Below are 26,593 nucleotides of genomic sequence, written 5' to 3'. Positions count from 1 at the left end.
ATATGAAGTGATTTTCACCAATTGGGGAATTAAATGAAGACAACCCAGAAGTGCAATTATTTTATTGCAAAACGGGCTGGAGTGTTTTATTGCAATTTGATATTTTATAACAACCCGTTTTGGAATACAATTGTAAACCCGTTTTGCAATGATTTTATTGCAAAACGGGTTGGATTGTCTTATTGCAATTTGAATTTTTATAACAACCCGTTTTGCAATAAACCCGTTCTGCAATAATTTTATTGCAAAACGGGTTGGAGTGTCTTATTACAATGTGACATTTGTATAACAACCCGTTTTGCAATAAACCCGTTTTGCAATAAAATCATCACTCTTGTATTTATTCAAATGGATTGGACTAATTTAAAGGGATGTTCAAATGTTGTATTTAAATGATATTGTTTAAAAAATATACAAAACTGTTAGTTTCCACTAAAAAGTAAAAAGCATTGAAGGCGATGCATTTCGAGATTTAATACGATAAAACAACACAAAATGTATATAGAAAGTGTTTCAACCTATTTAGAACTAAACTGAAGATAACGCAGAAATGCAATAATTTACTGAAAAAACGTGTTGAAGTGTCTTCATGCAATGTGAATCGTGTGTAACAAACCGTTTCGCAATAAAATAATCACATTTATACTATTTGTTTCAAATTGATTTGAAACGGTATGAAGGAAGTTTAAAATGTCGTCTGCAAGGTTAATATGATAAAACTAAGCCGAATGTATATATGAAGTGATTTTCACCAATTGGGGAATTAAATGAAGACAACCCAGAAGTGCAATTATTTTATTGCAAAACGGGCTGGAGTGTTTTATTGCAATTTGATATTTTATAACAACCCGTTTTGGAATACAATTGTAAACCCGTTTTGCAATGATTTTATTGCAAAACGGGTTGGATTGTCTTATTGCAATTTGAATTTTTATAACAACCCGTTTTGCAATAAACCCGTTCTGCAATAATTTTATTGCAAAACGGGTTGGAGTGTCTTATTACAATGTGACATTTGTATAACAACCCGTTTTGCAATAAACCCGTTTTGCAATAAAATCATCACTCTTGTATTTATTCAAATGGATTGGACTAATTTAAAGGGATGTTCAAATGTTGTATTTAAATGATATTGTTTAAAAAATAGACAAAACTGGGAGTTAAGACTTAAAATTAAAAAGCATGGAAGGTCGTGAATTTTGAGATTTAATACGATAAAACAACACAGAATGTGTATCGAACGTGATTTCAAACAATTAAGTACAAGTTAAGATAAATATAAAAAAAACGATATTTTAAATTTCCTTTTTAATGTTTACAATCAATTTGAATTAATTAATACACGTGTCATTGTATTATTGCAAAACAGGTTTATTGCAAAACGGGTTGTTTTAAAAAAAATCAAATTGCAATAAAACGCTCCAACCCGTTTTGCAATAAAATTATTGCAAAGCGGGTTTATTGCAAAACGGGTTGTTATACAAATTACAAATTGCAATAAAACACTCCAACCCGTTTTGCAATAAAATTATTGCACTTCTGGATTGTCTTTATTTAATTCCCCAATTGGTGAAAATCACTTCATAAATATATACATTCACTCTAGTTTTATCATATTTACCTTGAAGGCGACATTTTAAACTTACTTTATGCCGTTTCAAAGAAATTTGAAAAAAATAGTATATATGTGATGATTTTATTGCGAAACGGTTTGTTACACACAACTCACATTGCATGAAGACACTTCAACACGTTTTTCAGTAAATTATTGCATTTCGGCGTTATCTTCACTTCAGTACTAAATAGGTTAAACTATTGTATTATTTTTGTTTTGTATTATTTTATCGCATTCAATCTCGAAATGCATCGCCTTCAATGCTTTTTACTTTTTAGTGGAAACTAACAGTTTTGTCCATATTTGGAAATAAAAAAAAACGATATTTTAAATTTCCGTTTTAATGTTTACAATCAATTTGAATTAATTAATACACGTGTCATTGTATTATTGCAAAACGGGTTTATTGCAAAACGAGTTGTTATAAAAAATTCAAATTGCAATAAGACGCTCCAACCCGATTTGCAATAAAATTATTGCAAAAAGGGTTTATTGCAAAACGGGTTGTTATACAAATTACAAATTGCAATAAAACACTCCAACCCGTTTTGCAATAAAATTATTGCACTTCTGGGTTGTCTTAATTTAATTCCCCAATTGGTGAAAATCACTTCATAAATATATACATTCAGCCTAGTTTTATCATATTTACCTTGCAGGCGACATTTTAAACTTACTTTATGCCGTTTCAAAGAAATTTGAAAAAAATAGTATATATGTGATGATTTTATTGCGAAACGGTTTGTTACACACAACTCACATTGCATGAAGACACTTCAACACGTTTTTTCAGTAAATTATTGCATTTCGGCGTTATCTTCACTTCAGTACTAAATAGGTTGAAACACTTTCTATATACATTTTGTATTGTTTTATCGCATTAAATCTCGAAATGCATCACCTTCAATGCTTTTTACTTTTTAGTGGAAACTAACAGTTTTGTCCATATTTGGAAATATAAAAAAAACGATATTATAAATATCCTTTTTAATGTTTACAATCAATTTGAATTAATTAATACACGTGTCATTGTATTATTGCAAAACGGGTTTATTGCAAAACGGGTTGTTATAAAAAAAATCAAATTGCAATAAAACGCTCCAACCCGTTTTGCAATAAAATTATTGCAAAACGGGTTTATTGCAAAACGGGTTGTTATACAAATTACAAATTGCAATAAAACACTCCAACCCGTTTTGCAATAAAATTATTGCACTTCTGGGTTGTCTTCATTTAATTCCCCAATTGGTGAAAATCACTTCATAAATATATACATTCACTCTAGTTTTATCATATTTACCTTGAAGGCGACATTTTAAACTTACTTTATTCCGTTTCAAAGAAATTTGAAAAAAATAGTATATATGTGATGATTTTATTGCGAAACGGTTTGTTACACACAACTCACATTGCATGAAGACACTTCAACACGTTTTTTAAGTAAATTATTGCATTTCGGCGTTATCTTCACTTCAGTACTTAATAGGTTGAAACACTTTCTATTTACATTTTGTATTGTTTTATCGCATTCAATCTCGAAATGCATCGCCTTCAATGCTTTTTACTTTTTAGTGGAAACTAACAGTTTTGTCTATATTTGGAAATAATATTATTTCAATACGATTTTTTAAATTTCCTTTTTAATCTATCCATTCCTTTTAATTAATTAATGCATGTGTCATGTTATTATTGCAAAATGGGTTGTTATAAAAATTTCAAATTGCAATAAGACGCTCCAACCCGTTTTGCAATAAAATTTTTGAAAAACGGGTTAATTGCTAAACAGGTTGTTATAAAAATTACAAATTGCCATAAAACACTCCAACCCGTTTTGCAATAAAGTTATTGCACTTCTGGGTTGTTTTCACTTAATTTCCCAATTGGTGAAAATCACTTCATATATACATTCAGTTTAGTTGTATCATATTTACCTTGCAGGCGACATTTTAAACTTCCTTTATGCCGTTTCAAATCAATTTGAAACAAATAGTATATATGTGATGATTGTTTTGCGAAACGGTTTGTAACTCACAACTGACGTTGCATGAAGACACTTCAACACGTTTCGACACACATTCTGTTTTGTTTTATCGTATTAAATCTCGAAATTCACCACCTTCCATGCTTTTTAATTTTAAGTTTTAACTCACAGTTTTGTCTATTTTAAAACAATATTATTTAAATACAAAATTTGAACATCACTTTTAACTATTCCAATCCATTTGAATAAATACAAGAGTGATGATTTTATTGCAAAACGGGTTTATTGCAAAACGGGTTGTTATACAAAATTCTCATTGCAATAAGACACTCCAACCCGTTTTGCAATGAAATTATTGCAAATAAATGTGTGGTGATTTTATTGCAAAACGGGTTTATTGCAAAACGGGTTGTTAAAAAAAATGCAATAAAACACTCCAACCCGTTTTGCAATAATTTTATTGCAAAACGGGTTTATTGCAAAACGGGTTGTTTAAAAAAAAAATTGCAATAAGACACTCCAACCCGTTTTGCAATAATTTTATTGCAAAACGGGTTTATTGCAAAACGGGTTGTAACAATGCTCTCACATACAATCTCTGACACCACAAATATTTATCAAAGGTTTTTATTTTTACTTTTAAGTATTACTTTTAAGCATTATAATATTAAAAGTAGTATGATTTGCTTTTATATTTAAAAAACAGTGTATAATTGTATATGCATAATGAAAACAAATTACCTAATCTAAAAAAGGAATCATAACAACAGGAATATTATTGTACCACCTCGCTCGGCTATCATCACGTGGTTGGGAAAACAGCATGGATTTCATCAAGCTATGCTGGTTCCAGACACATACATCTTTGCGCGGAGGTTGAACGTCACCTAGTCAACGATTCGGAAAGTCACGAGTCTGAAATTGCCGACGTTCCGAATTCCCTTCGTATTTGAAGAAAATAACAGACTGCCCTGCGTTGTCTACGGAGATTACCGATCACGAATTTCTTATACACTGCCACAGAAACGAGCCGAATTAATACGCATTTTTTATAAGGCATTCATAAAATATAAAATGCTTTAACAATGCTTAATTAATCACTTTAAACAAGACATTCAAATCACTTAGTGAATTACAAGTAGCATGTCTATCCGTATTATCGGCCCTCTAAATGAATAGATACGAATTTTGGAAGTAAACACATACAAAAACACGCATGTGTTATATTTGTGTGTGAAAGTGATAATTGGCGAAAGCTATTACAACGAACACACCTAAACATACAGGTACTTTAATTCAAAAAAATTATCCATGCCATGTTTGCGTTAAGGTCGTTGAACAAAAGTCTAGGAATAAAGAGGAGCCCTATTTGATCACTAAGTAATGAATACTATATCCATGAATATCAAGGTCTACAAAAAACAAACATTTCCAATATGACAACAACGCAATGTACCTGGTTTTTCCAGTCAGTTTGCACACCGATAAAATGAAGTGAATGCTTTTAATAAACCTTTCATTTGAAGATATTTTAAAATCTTAGCAAAAGTATATATATATATATATATATTATATATATATTTATATATATTAGCGTAAATCAAAGATGATTAAAGGAGCCTTTTCACAGATTTTGGCATATTTTGAAGATTGTCATTAAATGCTTTATATTGATAAATGTAAACATTGGATACAAAAAGCACCAGTAAAAAATCAAGAATATTTTTTTTTTAATAGGTAACCCTCAGCAGGGCTCAAACCACTGACACCTGGAGCACTGGAGTAAAAAGTCTATGACTTAGACCCCTCGGCCATCCTTCCGTATACAACCTCACGTATTTTATACTTTATATAAGCAATATTGGTAGTTTCACAAAATATAACGACAACAACAGAACTCTCCAATTTATTAATTCGTTTCGCGTTGCAACGCTTTATAATTTTCGGGTTTTTAAATCGTCAAAAGATGCAAATAAAGGCTATTTTAGAGCATGGTAAATGTTCAGTATTACTATTTCCTCACAAATATCATAACTAAAACGAAAATTGTAGAATCTGAAACAATTTTTTTCAATTTTGTCAATTTAACCAAACGTGAAAAGGCCCCTTTAATGCATTTATATATATATATATATATATATATATATATATATATATATATATATATATATATATATATATACGAATAAAAAATTATAACTATTGTTTTTGGCAAACTTTTAATACACCGTAATTTTAAAGTTGTCTTTCACGTGCTCTTGTGTGCTTTAACAATTCCACAAATAAAATATTGCATGTAAGTCGTACCGATTAACTCGTTTAAAAAACACTATCATATTATAATTATTTATGTAATCGGGTTATATTTAAAACCCCAAAACAATCCGGATATTTTCATTAATAATACAAAAAAGATTGTCTGGGATCCCATATAGTAAACCTGCTCGGCGTATAAGAGCAAACAGTTTGAGTTGTAAAACATGTCATGAATGTTGCGTTTGGTTTATTTATTTTTAGAAAATCGTCCGTGCAGGTCATATATGCGATGTTTTCTATATTTAGAATATGTGTCAGGTTTTCCCCCTTATGATAACACACATGACATTCAAATTGTATGACTAGGAAGGGGCTATATATATATATATATATATATATATATATATATATATATATATATATATATATATATATATATATGTGTGTGTCCACCCGTATATTTGTCTGTTTAGTTTAATAATTACAGTGAGAAACACTCGACCATTTGTTTCCTTGGTTAATCAAACGTTTTAAGATTATGATTTGTTTACATTGATACTAACAGTCTTTGAGTTAAATTAAATTGAAATAAAGAAAACACACTTAAGGATATAATAGTGTAATTCGGATAATATCTTCTTTAAAATAACTACTGTATAGATAATATTTTAAATTAAGATAAATTAAACCATATAGAAGAATGTGTTTTATCAGGTTGTTCTAAAATGGCGATAACAGTTTGCATTCGGAAGTGCCTTCAATATTCCTTTATAGTCGATATTGATAAGTGAGCAAACAGGTAGGTTTTTCGTATATGTCTTGAATCTAATTTTAAAACAAAGATCAATCATACGCATCACAATATTCTGTGAATAATATATTTAACTTTTCAAAACAGTCCTAACATGAACTGTTTAGACACTGCTAAAACCTAGTGCATACCTTATTTTTCCTTTTTTATTTTATTCCATATGTTTTATAACGTGAATAAGATTGTACAAAAACTCTATTTTGACTTTGACTGTTACAAATAACGGAGCGAACGTGAGGATTTAGCAAAAATAATATGTACAGTTCTAATTACACCATTGTTTTAACAATGTCAAACGTCCTTACTTCCTTATAAAGAAGAAAGATGTTTTTAATTTATAAATACATATAACTGGTTTTTCAAATAACCTACAGGTGACTGCGAATGATACAACCTTAGCAAATTGCGTTCAAGTTTATATTGTAATTGAAAGTGTTAGTAACTATGTAATTAAATACAAATTTATTTTATCTAGGTTATAGAAAATGTCGGAACAAGACATTATCGATGAAGATGTCGAACATTTTATGATGGTTATCAGAGATGCTACAGAGGCGTTTAGATTTGAAATTGATAAACATAGTGTCTTCAGAGAAATGCAAAGTCTTGGTTACGACATTCGAGAAGATATGATAGAAATACGATTTGTAACAACACCATATGAAGAAACACAGATAATTTTAATCGCATTATTCAGACTATTTGGCTTATCAAATTTCTGGTTTATAGCTAGACTTTCTTTGCCTCGAGAAATTCTAACCTATATTCTTATAAGATGTGTTCACCCGCGTGTTCTTCAAATTCCATTAAGAAGGATTCCTTCGTCTAGGTTGTTAGCAACACTATATTGCTCGCTTAAACAAAAACTAGATAACAATGCGTTAAGTACAATTGAAATGAGAATTTTTGTTCTGAATCGCCGCTTACGTTTAGAGACGAACATTACGCAATGGAATGTTGATATTTACGTTGTTTCGGTCGCTTTAACAGTCCAACTGTTAAATGAGTTCAGACAGAAAAAGTCATATTTAAGAACGATGCAAAGACACATTAACGGTTTGTCTGTTCGCGGGATTGACATAACATTCGCAAAAGTCGTATACAATGGATATCGCGCATATTTTGCTTCAAAACATCCAGAGAGAGCACAACTGGCAAGAAATATTCTCACGGAGATTGCTGTGACGGTCCACATGTATGCCGGTCCATTACTTAGATTAGCATATTATATTTTTTACCATTACTCTTATCGGTGGCTTTGCTGTGGCAGAGCAAGGGCAGGCAACCATTCGGACTATGCAACCGACAGTGAAATTGAATCGTCGGTTCAAATGTTCGAAAGAGCAGCTATTGGTGTGATGTCCGAGTTTGAAAATAACAATGCGGTGAAACAATTCGTTCGCTGTTGGAGTTTCGTTAACACCGTCCAGTGTTACTTGATGATAACCGACCATTTTGTGATAAACACTGATCACGAAATAGGGAGAAAGTCAGTGGCAATGGCTAAGAAATACCTCAATATGCTCCAAACAAATCTTGCAGGTGAGTCTTTTTATTAGTAGAATCAAATAAATTACAATTATCATGAATATATAACGTTATTTTTTATTCAAAAAAAAGTAATTAAACATAATTCAAAAGAGACAGATAAAAAGGCTTTCTGATTACCTTTCTTGAAATATGTCTCCCAAAATGAATAAATTCATAATTTATATAAAGTACTTGGGTATTTATCCATCAATCTTTGGAAAAAGGCTTGGAATTTATCTTCTAAAATATTCGTTTTATCCATATTCCATTACATGGGCTAACAAAAACAACAATGAACAATTATTTTGATTCATTTAAACAACACATGAAGCAGAAATGTATAAATTTACATAGTTAAGTTGCTTAAATGTATTTAATAAATAATTGGAAAAAATTGATCAAGGCTTTTTTGTGCATAAACTATTGACACTTTTTTTACTGAATGTTTAACATCTGCAAGTAAATTCACAACATTTATCCCAACACTTTATAAAAACGAGAGATTAAAAGCAGGGCAACAACGCATTGTTTTGTGTGCAATCAGTTTTTTTGCCGACAACTGCTGACGGATGCGCTGACAGATGATTGCGCTTGAGAGTTAACGTTCAGACGAACGTGTCCGAAGCCGACAATATTATGGCATCAAAAATCAAAGTACCAGTACATTTAGTTTATTTCGACTGAAATTTAACTGTATGCGATTCATTCCACGGATCAGTTGGATAAGCATCGTCGCCAAAGTCGCTAATGTGTGATGTGCTACAAGCGATTGCATTTGACGCAGCAAAACCAAAAGAAGAGGTTGAACACGACCTCTTATGCGCAGTCATAAGATCCAGACAGCGGAAAGAATGATATAGTATAGAGAATATAGATGTATTTGATAAGATTGTTCTGTTCTCATTCAGGCCTTGTAAAGCGCCACAAAATCAAGTACTACCTGTGCAAGGCACGCGTCTGTGAGTGCGAGGGTGATTTGGAATTAGCGTTGTTATATGTTATAGATGTCGTGCGGCTTGCACCAGCGGGTACCTTATGCACCGACGAAATAGACAACATCGATAAATACCACACTTTTATTTTACGCTGGTGTCTTCCGATCCCTGACATTATCTAAAACGGATCGTGAATAAAATGAAAATACGATTTCGTTCCGCAAATATTGTTCACACAATAATAACTACACTATGAGTAATATGTGTGTTCGCCATTTTAATTGTTCAAAGATCGGCCAAATTAAAGTTATACAAAACAAGTATACATTACATTCAATCAAGCTCAATCGAACTCATGATTAAAAAATGTTTCGAAATACCGTTTCGTCTATGGATGACTATCATTTGAAACATGTTACGCATTATTTATGAACAGATGGCTTATATTCAGATTATGAGTGTCGAGCATGTACAATATTACACGAATATTACACGTATTATTTGCGTACGTATATAACAAATCATGTGTTATTTTTTTAAGTGTTTACTGCTGGCAAATTTAACATTAAACATATTATTTCAAATAAGCTAAAAAAAGTTCTACACGTGTACAATTCAATTACAAATAAGGTTGACAAAGCATTCGTTTCCCATTGTGCTTATGTCATAATATGACATAATCCGAGTTGCGAATTCTACGAAACATAAATAAACAAGATAACCGATAGATTATCTAACCTAGACTTTTTATAAATATATGTGGGATTCCAAATACTGCGGAATCCCAATAGTATAAAGGTTACTTAAACACAAACTTGTGTGTCGTATTTCACAACCAATTTATACAAGAGTATTTGTTAATAAATGTTTGTTTTTTTAATAAAAAAAGCTAAGTAATAATATATGTAATAAAAGGATAGCGGATATGAACACGAATTTCCATTGTAAACATACTGGATTTTATTATTTCTATATAATGTTTACAAACTAACCTACCCCAGCCAGTTCAATTTCCTTGTCTGACTTAGGCATTGATTGGAAAATCGAAATCATTTGAAAACGTTATATTTTTAAGGGGCATATACGTTAAAACAAACATATCTTGTTAGTGAGTGTTTTAGAGAGTATGTTAAATAAGAATGTTAGTTTTTAAACACCATGTGAAAATGTTGAGTGCACAAGAGATTTACAGTCAAGGGGAGACATGCTTCGCTTTTTGTCTGAAGAGAAACATCTTATTATCTAAAGTTTCAATATAAACACATTACGACAGGCAGTTTCCTTTAAAGAGACCTTTTCACCGATTTTGACGTGTATTGAAGTTTGTCATTAAATGCTTGAAATTGATAAATGTCAACATTGGAACTACATTGCTCAAGTATAAAAGAGGTATAAAATTTAAGAAAGTAAAAAGTAATTCTCCACTGGGCTCTAACCACTCACTCTTAGAGTTTTAGTCTAACACTTACACTACTCTGCCACCCCTGCTCACATAGTTAGGCGTGTATTTTATACTTTATATAAGCAATCATCATAATATAACGATAACAACATAACCATCTATATTTGTCAATCGTTTCGCGTTTGTAACACTTTTTAATCTTCAGGTTTTTAAATCGTCACAAGATGCATATTATGAATATTTTAGAGCATGGTAAATGTTCCATATTACTGTTTCCTCGCAAATATCATTACTAAAACGACGATTTGCACATCTGAAAGAATTGTCTTCAATTTTGTCTAATTACCCAAACGTGAAAAAGTCCATTTAAAATAGCTCGAAAGTCGCAAAATTCAGCCTTTTTATGGCTATGGAAAGAATAATTGCAAAATTGTGTGAAAGAATACGAGAATATTTAAGGCATTTAATCTATAATATTCCTGACTAGGTTGTGTTTTTTTTTTGTAAACTACCATATACCAAACCCTCCTTAATAAAATGTCGTTGGAATGCAATACATCCCGATATAAATCTTTAATGCTAAAAAATAGTAATTACAAAAACTTATTTTTTTTCCAAAATTTCTTAAACATTAATTTCTTAAACATCAATGTCAATTGTCGGTTGGCAAAAGCATTGTCATACCTCCATATTCAAGTCAAGTCAAGTACTACCTGTTCAAGGCTCGCGTCTGCGATTGCGAGGGTGATTTGGAATTGAGAACATCAAAAAATACCACGCTTTTATTTTACGCTGGTGTCTGCCGATCCATAACATTATCTAACACGGATCGTGAATACATTGAACAAACATTTATCATCACATTTTCGTTCTTCAAACGTACACAATAGTTTATTCAATAATTACTGCCCCATGAGTTGTGTTCAACATTTAAAGGGACTTGTTAACAGATTGGCAAAATTATAAATTTAGACTGAATTTGTCATAGATTCAAAAAAAGAACGGATAAATTACATTCAAGCAAGAGAAAATTCACTCATAATTAGGAAAACATTTTAGAGTACCGTTTAGTTAATGGATAATCATCTTTTCAAACATGTTTCACATAAAAAAATCAGATTATATTAAGCTTTTTAGAATTAGTGTCGAGCATGTTATATAAGACAATAATTGTTTTCTTACGTATATGGCACAACATGTGTTGATTTTGTAAAGTATTGTGTTGCTTTTAACTTTGAATTACGATGCAAAGAGTTAAGTTATATGTTCGCTTGTGTGTTTTGTGATTAATTCTTGGCTAAGTGTGCAATTTTTTTCCTAAAAATGCTTGTGGCATCTCAGTATTCCTATATTGAAAATCATTCTGGAGTCACATGTACTTTTGTTGAATATTTGGAAGTACTTAACTTTCTTAGTATTGGAAAATGTGGACCATTCCAGTAACAACTGATTACCAATACGCATAATCTGTACAGCTCATGATATCGTACATGTTTATGAATATTCGTTGCCATCGTAAATATTACAATGATAATTGTAAAGTGATAACAGGAATAAAAGTATTTCCTTGTATATTGTGAAATGATTATATTACAAATGATGTTGTAATCATGTTGTTACTATTGATATTGTCATAATCCTTTTATGAGTAAGTTCTAGCATTCAGGTATGATATTACTTGCTGATTATGAATGCAAATGGTGTGAATGGCAGCTCATTTTTTCATTGAAGACCAACTGAATTGTCAATATACTTTCGCTCATATATAGAGAGAATAACAGGTTACTGTCCCATCGTTTTGTAAAATATCAGGCGAGGCTTAGAATAATATAACGGCGATGCTTGCCGAGCCGTTATTTTATTCGTGCCGACCCTGATATATTATAAACGATGGGACAATAGCCTGTTTTTCTGTTTATAATACCACACTTCCTAAAAATCTGCAAAACAATCCATTTTTTATATTTAAAATGTACACTGATTATGCTGATCCGGCTTTTAAACGTTTACATACATGTAGCAACGGCGTTCGAAAAGACGACACAAATAATCGCTTATTTTAAACATCGTATAACTACGAATGGGAAGAATACACCCGCTTTAATTATAAACGTATTGCATTGGAGATCAGGAATGGACTGCAGCGGCAAATTTAATCGAAGAACACACTTCACCGAATAGTTTGGAGACGCCATTTTGGAGATGTGTATTGAAATTGACATGTTGATGAGGGTGTCAATATTGACATAAGCGTGTTAAATTGTTTGTTTAAATAGTTGAGGATTAGTGTACAGTTATCATTTGTCTTGACTTTCTGTGCAACACTTGAGAGTGCAATAACTATATCGATATTAAAGATGTATTGTCCCATTGATGACGTCATTTAAGTTCTGTAGTGCGGGTGTTGTGATTGTTAAAAAAATAAACATTTTTGTGATTTATGACTTTAAACTAGAATAAAATAGGTACGTTCTTAGTATCAAATTGTTTGTTTTGTTGAACTTGATTCATGTTGATAGAAATAGTTGACTTTATTGCAAATCCCACGTAACTCAAAACATTGACTGATATAAGAACTTACTGTTGACCATGATATAAAAAAATATATCAGGCAACGTTATATCAGGCAGATATCAATGCGGTGGTATGATAAAAGTTGTTCTTTGTCAAGTGTATCTAAAATAGTTCAAGAGTACTTACACTAAACAAGCCACTAAGTTATTCTTGCCAGAACTATAACCTGTCCTCTCTTTTAAGTCTATAATGATAATGTGTTTCGTTTCTTGTATAAAAGAGAGATCTAAATTATTTTAGATGGAATTTGAAATTAGCTGTTCTAATATACTATGTTTACCCCCGTTTAAACTGACCAACCATTTAGATAGATAGCACACGCCAACATCTATTTTCTGTGCATCGTTTTACACAAAAATCAAATTTACTGGGGCTAATTGCATTCGTTTCTTGTGTTGCTATATCGTTTGCATCCTTGTAGTAACTATAAATGATGCAGAAACTTGCACATCTTCATACGAAGGATGATTGACGTGACAGAACTATAATTACATAACTGTATGTCATAGATTATATAGACATTCACACTTTAGAACTGTATGTCTTGTAACAATATGCTATGTTGATTAAATTCCATGGTACATTTATTCCCAGAATGGAAAAACACAAAGAAGGCTCATATTCGTTAACGTGTATTTAATAATTTGCATAGTTCCACATAATATAATACTTAAAACAATAAAAAAAAGATGTTCCACAAATAGAAGAACTGCAAGCAAAAACTTATTTCTGTTGGAAATGCTATTTGAAAAATATGCTTATGTCGTAAAAAACTTAATATGTCACATAAGCAGTAATTGTTTTAGCGCGTGTAATACGATTAAACGTAAGGTTGACAAATCATTTGTTTCTCATCGTGATTAGGTCATAACGCATAACGTGACATTCTCCAAAAATTAAATTCACTAGATATCACACCGATTAGCTAACTTAGACTTTTATAAACATGTGTCAGATTCCAAAAACACCAGGATCACAATGGTATTAAGCTAATTTCAAATAACACGTGAATGTCTTATTTCAAAACAATGTGCACAAGAGTAATTGGTAGTACATGTACCGGCATGTGTATGAAAAAAAAGTAAAAATATATATAATAAAAGGACAGCGAATGTGAACAAAAGTTGATCTCAATATATAAACACTCTTGAGTTTCCTTATTTATTTACGATGTTAACAAACAAAACCATCTCCAGCCTGTTTAATGGCCTGGCCTAACTTTGGTCTTTACTGAGAAATCAACATCGTTTTAAACCTTTATTCCTTAAGGGGCAGACATGTTTTAAAAACATCTCTTGTAAGTGATTGTAATATATAAAGACTCTCATACATTTAACGAGTATGTTAAATGTGAAAGTCAATTTTTAAACACTATCTAATAATGTCGAATGAACAAACTTTTATAGAATTATTCACATTTATTACACAATGGGAATAAAGAGAAAGCGTGAGCGTGAATTGAATATCTTTAAAATGATGATTGATTTATTATTGTGGCGGATATATGGCCTGGTTTATGTCAATATCCCAACTTTGAAAAAGATATTGTTTACTACTGTGACTTTCGGTGCATACATTATGTAAATAAGCTCTGAATGCGTCCCGAACGTAAACGATTAATACGAGGTAGGTTTTTTTTCGCGTCTTTAAAACAACTTTGCGGAAGTTTTCTCTGGTCGCAAATAATTTAGCTGGTCTTGTAATGTTTATCCAACTAGATTTGTATTATTTGTGGTAGTTTACTAAGCATGGTGTAATAAATTACAGTTTACAAATATCGCATCTCTAATTCACAGAACCGCAATAAATCTTTACACATCCAACACATCCTATAGGTAGACATTCGATTAATATAATACAATGGCAATATGCTAAATTATCAAAACCATCCCCAGGACAAACATTTGTTGCATTTTTCTTCCAACTTTTATTCGGGTGTTTAAAATGTTTATGAAGCTTTATTGACAAAGGTGTTATAAATGTTCTTTAGATTTGAATTTTTCTCATTTACCGTTGATGCCTTATCCATGTTAAGTGTCTGTTCCAAATCAAAATTCATATTCGATCATGATCTTTTTAATGCAAAATAAAAAATTCAGTAAAAATTGTATAAATGAAAACTTGGCAATATTCATTTTCATACAAACATCAGAAATTTAGCCATTTGATTATTTAAAATTACTGTTGTTTATATTTCTGTTTTAAAAACACTGTTATAAATTATTACCTTCATTTTTGAAAAGTGATTTTATTTCAAATCCGAACTGAATATTCTACTTCTTATTTCAGATCTTCTATGTTTTCAACAGACACATGGGCAATCGCTGACCATTATCATTTATCAGCTTTTCAATTAGTGTTACGGGAGATCACCTCATATGTGTCCTTACATGGCGTATTATGGGTTTATTTTTCACCATCGAAAAATATTTTATAATGTATTTTAAAATTTGATTAACACGCAGTTTTCCTTCGACACATTCAAACCCTACCTTCAGAGCCGCGTCATGCGATGCTAAAATGGGTCTTATGGCGCATTCGGCTAGCGTAGCTCAAGCCTAGTCTGCGCAAGACTGGACAATAGCTACGGTGGCCGCATATTGCATAAGACTCATTTTCGCATTACGCGGGTCTTTAAAATATCTCTGGTTTTTATAAAAGGAACATCTTAGCACTATACTTTTCTATAAAAAATTGAGGTCTAACTGTGTTATTAATAGAAAACTGACAAATTTCGGTAGCCTATTCAATCTTGCCATACTGACAGACCGAGAAAGGCAAACATATGTGATAAGATAATGAAACGATTTCCTTCTTATCATGACACTATATTATTTCGTTAGTTTTTGGTTCCTCATCTTGAAAGCAATACGGTGTTATCAACGTTTATCGATAGTCCATAATGTCTTACCCGGACGATTTAGTGACCAAGTACCGAGTCAAAATGCGAAGTATTATTTTGAAAATATATCAAACACAATAATGTAATAAATGATCAAAACAAACCTTTTTATTGTTTTTTGTTGAGATTAAGCAAATATGGATACATTATTTCCGATTGCCACGATTTGTCTTAATTAACAGCGTTTTACTTATCATTATGTAACCATAACAAAATGGAACGTATATGCATACTTAAATAAATTATTTTTTCTTTTAATATTAGTGTTTGCTTTACACAATGAAATACTTGTTCTATTGATCACTAGGTAAACTAGTATTGAGGTTTTCCGTTTTTCTCCCGTTGATCTTATAAGGAATCGGCTGTTATTAAGGTTGCTAATTTATAGCCGCGAACTCTTTCTAGGCGCAGCTGCGGGTTGAGTTTGATTTGGTGAATCGTAGTACCCAGCATACCAATTTTCCAAGCACGACTATTAACCTTAGTTGTTCTAGCGAACAACTAAAAATGATAATCAAAATGGGATAATACAATTGGAATCATCGCTTAGGCCTATTATCCAGTTGTTTTTTTCCACAGCTTGAATATCTTTATGTAGACTCCGTTATAATGCATCGACCGGAAAATGATCATATTTCACATTATTTGCTTTATTCCATCTATTTGTTATAAACCATTTGTTCTTCAAATTAATTAACTCCGTACATAGTAGTACTTATACCATTACACATTAAATATGTAAAATACCAAAACGTTCGGACATATTATATAGTCACACATATAATTATGGTTGATTGAAAACGAATGACAAAGTATGCAATTTCGCTTTGATTGTCCGGATCATAAAAAATCAATCTTTCAACAGAAAACTGTATAGGAAAATATATGTCACTAACGACAAGTACGCTGGTTTTCGTTACTCTATATTGGTGTTGGAGTTATTTCCTTTTTTCATGCTCAAAATAAGTTTGGCTATATGATACAAGCAATTCTTATACTATACTATGAACGCACTACACTAGAAACGCATAGATATCAGTTATATCTCAAACAGATACACATCAGTGCATAAGACACAATCTTAAACTCATACTTTGACCGTTTTAATTCTTATTATTTAGCATAATAATACATATTATAAAGTAAAGGTACATGAATTCGTTGTTTGTCCAGGATTCCTAATACATAATCGATTGTATGAAAATAAGATTTAAGTAATATTTTCCGGCTAAGTGTTGGTAATAACCAAAGATCTGTTGTTCAAATACACGTAAATGTAATCACTACGCGATAGCCTGGACTGCAGTGAAATTATTTGCTAATATATGTAAATAAAATGCCAAATTAACAACACATTAATAAATGAATTAAACTATAACAATTGTACTACTAATGAGGTTCAATTTGCTGCATAAAGCAGACCTTGTTTGTTTATAAAATGTTTCATAGATTGCGCCTTTAGTCATGTGCATTTTGCGGTACATTCTTTTAATATCCGGAGCTACTTGCACACTTTAAATTTCTCTTTTGGTTTTCTAATTGTACACTTATTTACCTTCTATGTCTACAGAAAATAAGTCGTGCATCGTTGAAGAATTGAAAATTATTATGAAAATTATTGGAGTTGAAAGCTTTTTGATATTTTTTTTATTTAATATGTATATACAGTTGCATTAGAAGTTAATACAACTCGATTGATGGCGAAGAAGTACGAACGACCATAAATAATAATACGACTGATTTTACACTTATGTGCTTGAGTATAAAATATGGATAAATATGTAAAAGTTCTCTCGTTATGAGCAGTATCATTCCAGTTAAACCTGTTCAGTCGTCTTTTACGGACATTTCAATTAAAGAGAAACAATGTGAGGTTGGTTAAAATATGTACTCTCTGGGGAAAGATAGCGAACAATCATAATTACAAGCGTGACTTAATCGGGCATTTAATGAATTCGAATGACTGACTGTTGATATGCAACCATAATCATTTTAATACTTTATTTATCCATTCATGTGTGGCGTATTACGAGACTTTTGGTCCTTATTTGGAAATCAGAATTATTAAAAAACGTCGCCAAATTTGCGTTATCATTTTTTTTTGCATTTTCCCATAGATTTCTAATATTTTAGAGTTTATCGTATTTAAGTTATATAAACATCATCACACATTGGTCCTTGAAAGCATTTTCTATTTAACAAATAGTTTTAGATTTTAGCCTCATTTTTATAATAATACTTGGCTTTAACTGTTCTTTTGTTAATTAAAATATTATTTTCTTTTGTATTGTAATACGAAAAAAAAATCCTATTTACAACTGAAAAATAAGTCAAATTTGAGACCATAACCGTTCTTAGATCATGTGATATTTTGTTTTAATTTAACTTTGATAAATGAAGATTTGTAATGTTGTGTAGGATTGAATGCGTCACTCCATATGATAATTATAGCCAATATTTGTCTGCAATAGCATTTTCTTGAGCAATTTTTATCTGGAACTTCTCGTTAAGTGATTGTCTGTAGTTGAAAGTGAGATGTAAATTTTATATTGACAATAGATCCAAAAAAAATATTGGATATATATAAAGGGCACATGATAATTGAAGTTATTGTGTTCAAACCATAATTCTTGTCCGGGACAAGAAATGTGATTAAAATAAGATTTAATTAATAATTGATAGTCATTTTTGATAACCCAAGTTATTCAATGTAATAAAGCATACGTTATAATATGTATCTTACTTTGGCTTGTTTGGGTCTGAATATCTTCGTCTATTAATCCCAATTTGACCAAAACTGTCAGAACAGGACACATTAAAAGCATTGAGCATTTTCCATACATCAAACCAGTTGCTAAAATATCATATTTCTTCACACATGATTTTGTCAAAGTGCATACCTGTCACTTGTGATATCTGACATCCCAAAGTTGTTAGCTGCCAAGTTTCTAAGCTATACTTTATCTCTCCAGCTCCATATAATTGGAGTTTTCAACTTCATTACTCTGAAATACATTCTGATTTTAATATGTGAATAATCAGGCTCGTTTCTAATTGCTTACACCACTTGTCTATATATTAAGAATTTTTTGAAGACCACAATAATATTATCATTTGCATTTGTATCAGAGTATTGGAGTGTAGACAGAAACCACCATTTTATTAAAAATCTACGATATTATTGGTTTTGTTAGCATGGTTGATGCATACCGAAGCTAGAATACACAATATTTAAGTTAAGTAAAATGAGAGTTTCTTTTTCTTTATGCATAGAAAGAAAGCGAATAAGTAACGAAGGTTGAGAACCTGAATTAACTGCAATCAATGAATGTTGGTCCCCATGAGAAAGAAGGAGCCGTACTCGCTGTACGGGTGTGGACCATTCGCAATAGTTTGAATCGATTTACGTGTGTAAATGTCCAGTTTTTAATATTAAAGCATTAATCCAACAATACTATAGAGGATATAACTATAACTCCATCAGATGATATAACAGTGGGGAGTGAGAAAGACGGGGAGGTAACCGTTGTAAGAAGTTGAGACATAGAAGCGTCTGTTCCTTAAATATACCATATTGCTAAATTAAAGGTATAAATCTTCGCTTACCGGGTGCTCATGTAGTTTGATAGTTAACAGTATCGATCGCTCTGAGTGGTTAAAGAAACCACAACCATACGCTTACCGCATGTTATTTGTTACTTTTAAATCGCGCTGAATATCAATCTCCACGCAGAGTTGTCGTTCCTTGCTCTCACATACAACTCTGCGAAATGCTCAGCTTGCCATTTTGTCTATAAAAAAGGCAAAACCGAACAAACGCATTCAATGTATATTTGATTGGATATTTAAGATCGCATGCATTTAATTAAGAAATATGACTTTTAAATGTACGATAAATCGTGCAAAAACTTGCGAGTTTTAATGCAACTCTTTGGAACTAATTTATTGCCCATTTACACAGATGGAATCATTCCACGCACTTCACAAAGGTAAACAATTGAACATATTTATTTTGAGTGACGTTAGGAATTGCTTCGACGTGTGTATGTATGTTGGTTTCTTAACATAAAAAAAAACATATCAATTTTATAATAATGAATTAAGACTGATATAAGATATCATGGTATGAGTTGGTTTTCTTTAATGCAGTGAATGCAATGTAACCGTCGTTTGATTGTTTAGTATTCTGTAACCTCAATGATGAACGCTTGGAATGATCATTACATAAATGAGACGCTTTCATAGCAATAGTCCGTTCTGAGCCCAACACAGAGGTGAATGTAATGTAACCGTCGTGCAAAGATAGTCATACAAACCTGTGAGTAGATTAATCATACAATGTGGAATCTACGGTATCTACTAAACTGAATCAGGTAACAGTCACAATGGTTTTAAATTGTTTAAAATATTGGGTAGCACAGCTGTTTTGAATTTTATGCGAGTTCATTATACAATCTTTTGCAAATATATGCACTCCTAATGTAAAAATAAAACCCATTTTGTTTTGACAGGAGATATAAGCGAATACTGAGTAACCCTTTATTGGGTCAATGTTGCATGTTGAAACAGGATAAACAAATGTCTACAAATGTATTGAGCATATTTGAATATTTCAATTAATTGCGAAAGTTGCAATGAATTTTTAGTCTGGTATACTCAATGCGTACTTTCGATTTGAAAAAAAAAACATATAAATTATTAAATATGTTTATATTCCGGATTGAAATTTATTAACAAAATCAAGACGTTATCACGGTGTGCGTTTATATGATTGATATGTGCATGTGATACACATGTATTTTATGTTTAAAATATTTTCTTTTCAGTTTAGATTCTGAAACTACCGAGGTTATCGACTAAGAGTGTCAAGTGACAGATTGACCGATATTTGTTAAAGAATTGGTCGTTTGAAGTAGATGTGCGACCGTACCGCCTCAAACAAACAAACATGGTAATTCAAGCTGATATATTATGCGTCGTTGTGTGAATTAATAAGTATGCTGTTACACAGCATGGTTTGTATTGTTATTTCACGCGAGCTTTGATCCATTTTATTTAAATCTTAAAGGAGCATATTCAAGTACTTGTCCTGTTATGTATTTACTAGAAGATAAAGTATACAATTAAAATATTTCTCTTGAAAAAACATAGGTGCATGATATTGTAATATTCATTGCAATCATAAAACTATTCATTGCAATCATAAAATATTCATTGCAATCATAAAACTATGTTGAACATTACGTGATCATTAGGTATTAACTACCACGTTACACTCTAACGAAAACAGTTTTATTTCGTGTATATTTAAATTGATCTTTGTTCGAAACGACGTATTTTATATTTACTTTAGACACATGCTGTTATTGTATATGTATTTTTATGACGATGAGCTTAATATGCTTAAGTCTAATAAAAAAATCTTTTTTGTTCTGTTCTGTTCTGCTGTTACACCGAAATGACATTGAACGAAGCCTTTACCTCGACAATGAAATCAATGGCAGTTTTTTGTAATTCTGTATTACATTCTCTCAGCTTGAGGAATGACAATGATTGTGTTGTTATCGATACCAGTATATTCTCTTGGGAAAAAAACCAATTATTATATTATGTACATAAGAATTGTTTTAACTACAAAAAAATAATAATCATAATGATTATAATATTGATAATAATAATAATAGTCATAATAATATTCATAATAATAATAATTCATATTATTCATGATTATAATAATAACGATGCAAATATTATTTAGCAGTAGCAGTAGTAGTAGTAGTAGTAGTAGTAGTAGTAGTAGTAGTAGTAGTAGTAGTAGTAGTAGTAGTAGTAATAGAAGAAGTAGTAGTAGAAGTTGTTGTTGTTGTTGTAGTAGTAGTAGTTGAAGTAGTGGTAGTGTTGGTAGTAGTAGTAGTAGTAGTAGTAATAGTTGTCATACTGTTATAACAATTTATTGTTATTTTATACTAATAATAAGTATCCTTTTGTACCTTATGATAATATATGACATTTCTGCAGTGAAATAACAGCAATGAAAATAAACAAATTGTTATTTACACCGGTGTAAGTAACAAATTGTCGAAAATCCTTTTTCTATTTTTAGATTATCATAAATAATTTTACATATATTTTCTATGATCACGAGTGAATAAAAATCGACATTCCACCGAATTCAACAAATTTTCTTTTTATTTTATACTTTTTCACCGTTTATTTACATTTTTAAAGAGTTTAACTGGAGAATTTTGCTGGTATAATGACGTTATTTCGTCACACTAGTGACGTCATTTTGTGTTTTGAACTGTATTAAGGCTGTCACGGGAGAAGGGGTAACTTTTCAGCGAAACGGAAACAACTATTAATTATTTTCTTAAAAAAGGCACATAAAAGAAACAGAAAATGTGTTCAGGTCAGTGTAAGATTTTTTTGTTATTTCACTCGTGATCATAGAAAAATAATATTTTCTATGATCATTCGTGAAATAACAATCAATCTTACACTGACATAAACAAATATCCTTTATATGTTTTATTGTTGTAAAATTATTCACCTCTATTTGTAAAGGCCCAACATGCGTTTTGATCAAGCCTGACGGTAAAACGTTGGACTGCTTCGGATTTGAGGCGGAGCATCGCTACGCCGAGCTGTGTGAAACTGGTGAATACAAACGCTGGTATTTCTTTAACAGGTTTTCGAAGATGCTCTGGAACAAGGTATTTATTAAACAAATTTTCGTTTTTTATATGTTAACATCAACAAAAAGAGAATGTGCGATCGAAATTATCAATCAAAACTTCTAATATCAAATACAAAACTATATCTTCATACACATGATGAAGGATCGATATTCGCAGATCTGTTTATAATTATTCTATCTATCTTTCTTTTTTATTTCTCATAATATAGACACTAACCTTTTCAGCGCTCTTCTAGATTTAACTCTTTTCATAATGTGTGTATGTATTTAAACCGTAAAATCGTCCAAGTTTTTGTATCCTATTTTATATTTCGTGATCTGAATCCGCACCTGTTAAAATTCATACTTGTGTACGCGGCATTATTGTTCTTGGCAATTGTTAAACATGTTTAATTAACAGTCTTCGAAATTAGCACACGCCCGATCGCCCGTGGCGAGTAAAATTACTGCTGGGCACATAAAAAATTCACGTTTGTGGCCCGCCAGGCATGTCAATTATTGAAGCCAATTGACAGTTAATAAAAAAATGCGTGAGTGCTTGATATTTGCATAAATATTTTTCAATTTTGCGATTAAACACCTCGCCGTAAAATGTAAAACAATGAAATTTGATTGGTTTAACATGAAAACACGCACCTGCTTGCGCTTGTCATCATTATTGTTTTTTACCGATGCATTTCGGTCACATTCGGTTCTTATTGACAGTTTCTCTAGAAATTAATCGAGTAGATGCTTTTTGCATTCATTATGTCAATCAAGTAATACGCTTATGTTTTCGTGAATGTCAACAAATGTCATTGTCGACAAAGAGGCTATGCAGTATCTAAGGTATGTTCATGGTGCTAAGCCAAGTAAAGCACTTCCAAAATAGAAAATTGACAATGATTTAGAGAAAAAGGAAGCCAAGAAACGGTACGAGGACACCAGAGAACGCTCTGTTCAAGAGCACTGGTGTAAGGATCGACCGTTCTTATTCTAGTGACTGCCTAGATGTCATTTTAGTCACTACTATTGAAACAAATGTTCTGCTTTACTATGTGTAGCGTTTAAGTGCTAAATTGATGTGATTTGTTATATTTTTGGTTAAAAAAGTTTAGGCATGTACAAAATATGTTTGGCATGTACAAATTCTTAAGTTACTGGCCCGACTGGCATGTAACATTTAAAAGCTAATTGCAAAGACAATAAGCATTTCATTTTCAAATGTATGTCTGCAATGCAATGGCGAATCGTTAAATGCTTTGTTGTCATATGCAATCGAGGAACTGTTGAAGAACTTTCAGTTTCTTAACTTAGTCACACAAAACGTTAAACGAAATTCATCGTATGACGTCCAAAAATGTCGTATAAATTTTGAGTTAATACGTCTTTTGCGTTTTCTAATGAAAACAAAAATGATAGTTGTAGAATGTATTTGTAACATAACACATTGATTAAAATGGGTCGACATCTGAGACGAAAAGTTCAAACCTAAAACATTGTTGTATTATAGACCTCAGATGTAAGAACGTTTTGCATAATGAAAGTAAACCCCATTGTCGGCATCTCAAAGATAATACATATTAGCGATCAAAGTACTAGACATAATTATGAGCATCAAACAAGCGAAAAACCAAACATAAGTCGACCCTTTTCATAACAAATTGTCACGATATTGTAGGTCATCTTTTTGATTAACGTGTTTGTCGTGGAGACCCGACCCAAGGGTAACCCTTTAGCGTAAAAAGATAGTAAAATTTTGTATTAGACGGATTGGCCTAGACGTGAAAGATCTTTTATAAGACATTTAGACTTTTCGCCAAATTCATAACTTATATACTTTGAACTTGTGTAAATTGAAAATTGGTACAACATTCGATTACATAGTAGTATCACTAGTACAATACCACATAGACAGAAATTAATTTAAAACAACGATATAAAATACTTTATTGTGAATTATATCGATTGTGTCGCCGTCAAGATAAACGCTACATAATTTTCATATACACAACACTGTTTCTTCATAGCTTACAATCAATCTCAAAACAAAAGTTTAACCAAGTGTACTTTTTCTTATATATATATAAATCACTCATAACCTCATTTTATAATTTCATTATATATTACACGTGACGTTGGGAGAAAAAACTTAGCTTTCGAAGATTACTGTTTTTGGAAGTTTAATTTGTGAGTTCAGTGTGTAATCCTGTCCACGCATTCATATTTTGTTTGTAGCCGATACACAAGGACACGATGTTTGAAGACAAAAGTGGAAAACGACTTCCAGCTCTTAAAGTGTTATCACTGGCAATTAGGTTCGTAAACATAAAATATTGGTTCACCTATGTAAAAAAAGTCTTTTTTCGTCTTTTGTCCATTATAATAGTAATTAAGCAACGACATGACAATGCTTAGTGGAACCATTATTACCACAGATAGTTTAAAACAAAAGGACAGATTCTAGAGTCTCTGCCTGTTTGGATCGTGGATTGAACCTTAATTCCTGTCCACAAAATGACAGCCTCAATACCCGAAAATAGATCAGCCACATCTTCAAAATAGCTGAGTCTTAAATAAAATTAGTTTCTTGCTGTAGTTGGCACATCATAATATAGATACATTTTGGGCGATTTTATAAATATGTTTACGTGTTGCGTTGTATGGAAATGAACGATATTTTTTAAGATGGAAAGATACAGCTTCATGTACACAGTTCGTGAGAAAAGCCGCCAAAGATAAGCATAAAACATTCGAGCGAGTTAATTTAGCTGATTTCAGTTTATGTGCTTCTTTAATAATATAGGTACATGAGTACAGACGTGGTTTCAATAATGAAAAGTCAATCAAGCAAATTGACCCCGCAAGACATCAATTGGGTGTTGACAATACCTGCATTATGTGATGATTCAGCAAAACTTTTCATGAGCTTGGCTGCTCAAGAGGTATACGTGCACACATTGTATTAGATATACATGACTTGCATGTTCGCTGTTCTAAAAATGTGGTTGTCAACATTCGCTTTATGTTGAGACAGGTTTGTTTTAATAGTTGTTATTCGGAATTCTCCAGTCTGGGTTTTTCCGATATTTGAGCACGCGCGGTAGGTACAAACAAAAGCTGACTAGCATATTTTAAAAGAGAGTGAAGCAATAATTTCTCTTATCGCAGAATAGAAAACACAACTTTTTCTGCTCAAACGTTCGTTATAGTTGATAAAAATACCATAATTTAATCATTTTTCTTTAGATGAATTAATCTCGATCGTGTTTAATTGGTAAGAATACTATGTAACACGATATAATGCTGCATGTACATGTTAACAACTTTGGTTACGTAACTATGTCATTGCATATACTGTGCGTAGACCTGGGCATACAGTTTTAATGGAAGTTTGTCAACGAATCTACCAAGACATTGACTACATCGTATATATATTATACTATTCAAATATATTTAAAATCATATAGACAAGTACTAAACAACAAAAACCTTACTATCCTCAGTCCATTCGTAGTACTAGAACTAATATATCGTTCCATATCAGTTGGATATGTATATGTCTATTGATATAGCTCTATTGTGATGCTTTATTTTAATAAAATCGGAAAAGTAAAGAAATGTATTCGCTAAAGACTAAGACCTTAAGATTAGAAGACACATCACTAACGAGCTTTACCATACATTACTTTTATTTGCTATATCTATAAAACAAGAACATGAATAATGTTTTTCAGAAGAAATATTGCATATGTCAAGCCGTTTGTATAGGTTCCTTCATTACCATACAGCTGACAAAGTATGTTGATCATGTCTTTTAAGGATGTTAGCTACTGGAACCATTCGTATTGGCGGCTATACATCTGAACAGTGAATTTAGACTTTAATCCTGTATTAAACGTCTGACATAC

General features: G+C 31.4%; 2 protein-coding genes across 2 annotated transcripts in view; both read left to right on the top strand.

The window, feature by feature from the left end:
* The first annotated feature begins 6,314 nt into the window (after nucleotides 1-6,314).
* Nucleotides 6,315-9,449, top strand: LOC127851245 (uncharacterized). Its single transcript, XM_052384868.1, has 3 exons — nucleotides 6,315-6,651; nucleotides 7,139-8,205; nucleotides 9,102-9,449. The coding sequence occupies exons 2-3, from the start codon at nucleotides 7,149-7,151 to the stop codon at nucleotides 9,308-9,310; spliced, it is 1,266 nt and encodes a 421-aa protein (XP_052240828.1). The 5' UTR covers nucleotides 6,315-6,651; nucleotides 7,139-7,148; the 3' UTR covers nucleotides 9,311-9,449.
* Nucleotides 9,450-20,241: 10,792 nt separating this feature from the next.
* LOC127851244 (heat shock 70 kDa protein 12A-like) overlaps nucleotides 20,242-26,593 on the top strand; it is a 13,156-nt gene continuing 6,804 nt past the window's right edge. The window contains exons 1-5 of the mRNA XM_052384867.1: nucleotides 20,242-20,379; nucleotides 20,833-20,957; nucleotides 22,571-22,719; nucleotides 24,921-25,000; nucleotides 25,489-25,627. Coding sequence (XP_052240827.1) covers nucleotides 22,705-22,719; nucleotides 24,921-25,000; nucleotides 25,489-25,627 — 234 coding nt within the window. The 5' untranslated portion in view covers nucleotides 20,242-20,379; nucleotides 20,833-20,957; nucleotides 22,571-22,704. The remainder of the gene's footprint in view (nucleotides 20,380-20,832; nucleotides 20,958-22,570; nucleotides 22,720-24,920; nucleotides 25,001-25,488; nucleotides 25,628-26,593) is intronic.

Source organism: Dreissena polymorpha, chromosome 11 (genome assembly GCF_020536995.1).
Source record: "Dreissena polymorpha isolate Duluth1 chromosome 11, UMN_Dpol_1.0, whole genome shotgun sequence".
NCBI classification, from domain to species: Eukaryota; Metazoa; Mollusca; class Bivalvia; order Myida; family Dreissenidae; genus Dreissena; species Dreissena polymorpha.
Note: the sequence above shows the minus strand (reverse complement) of the source record. Positions and strands in the feature narration are given on the sequence as shown.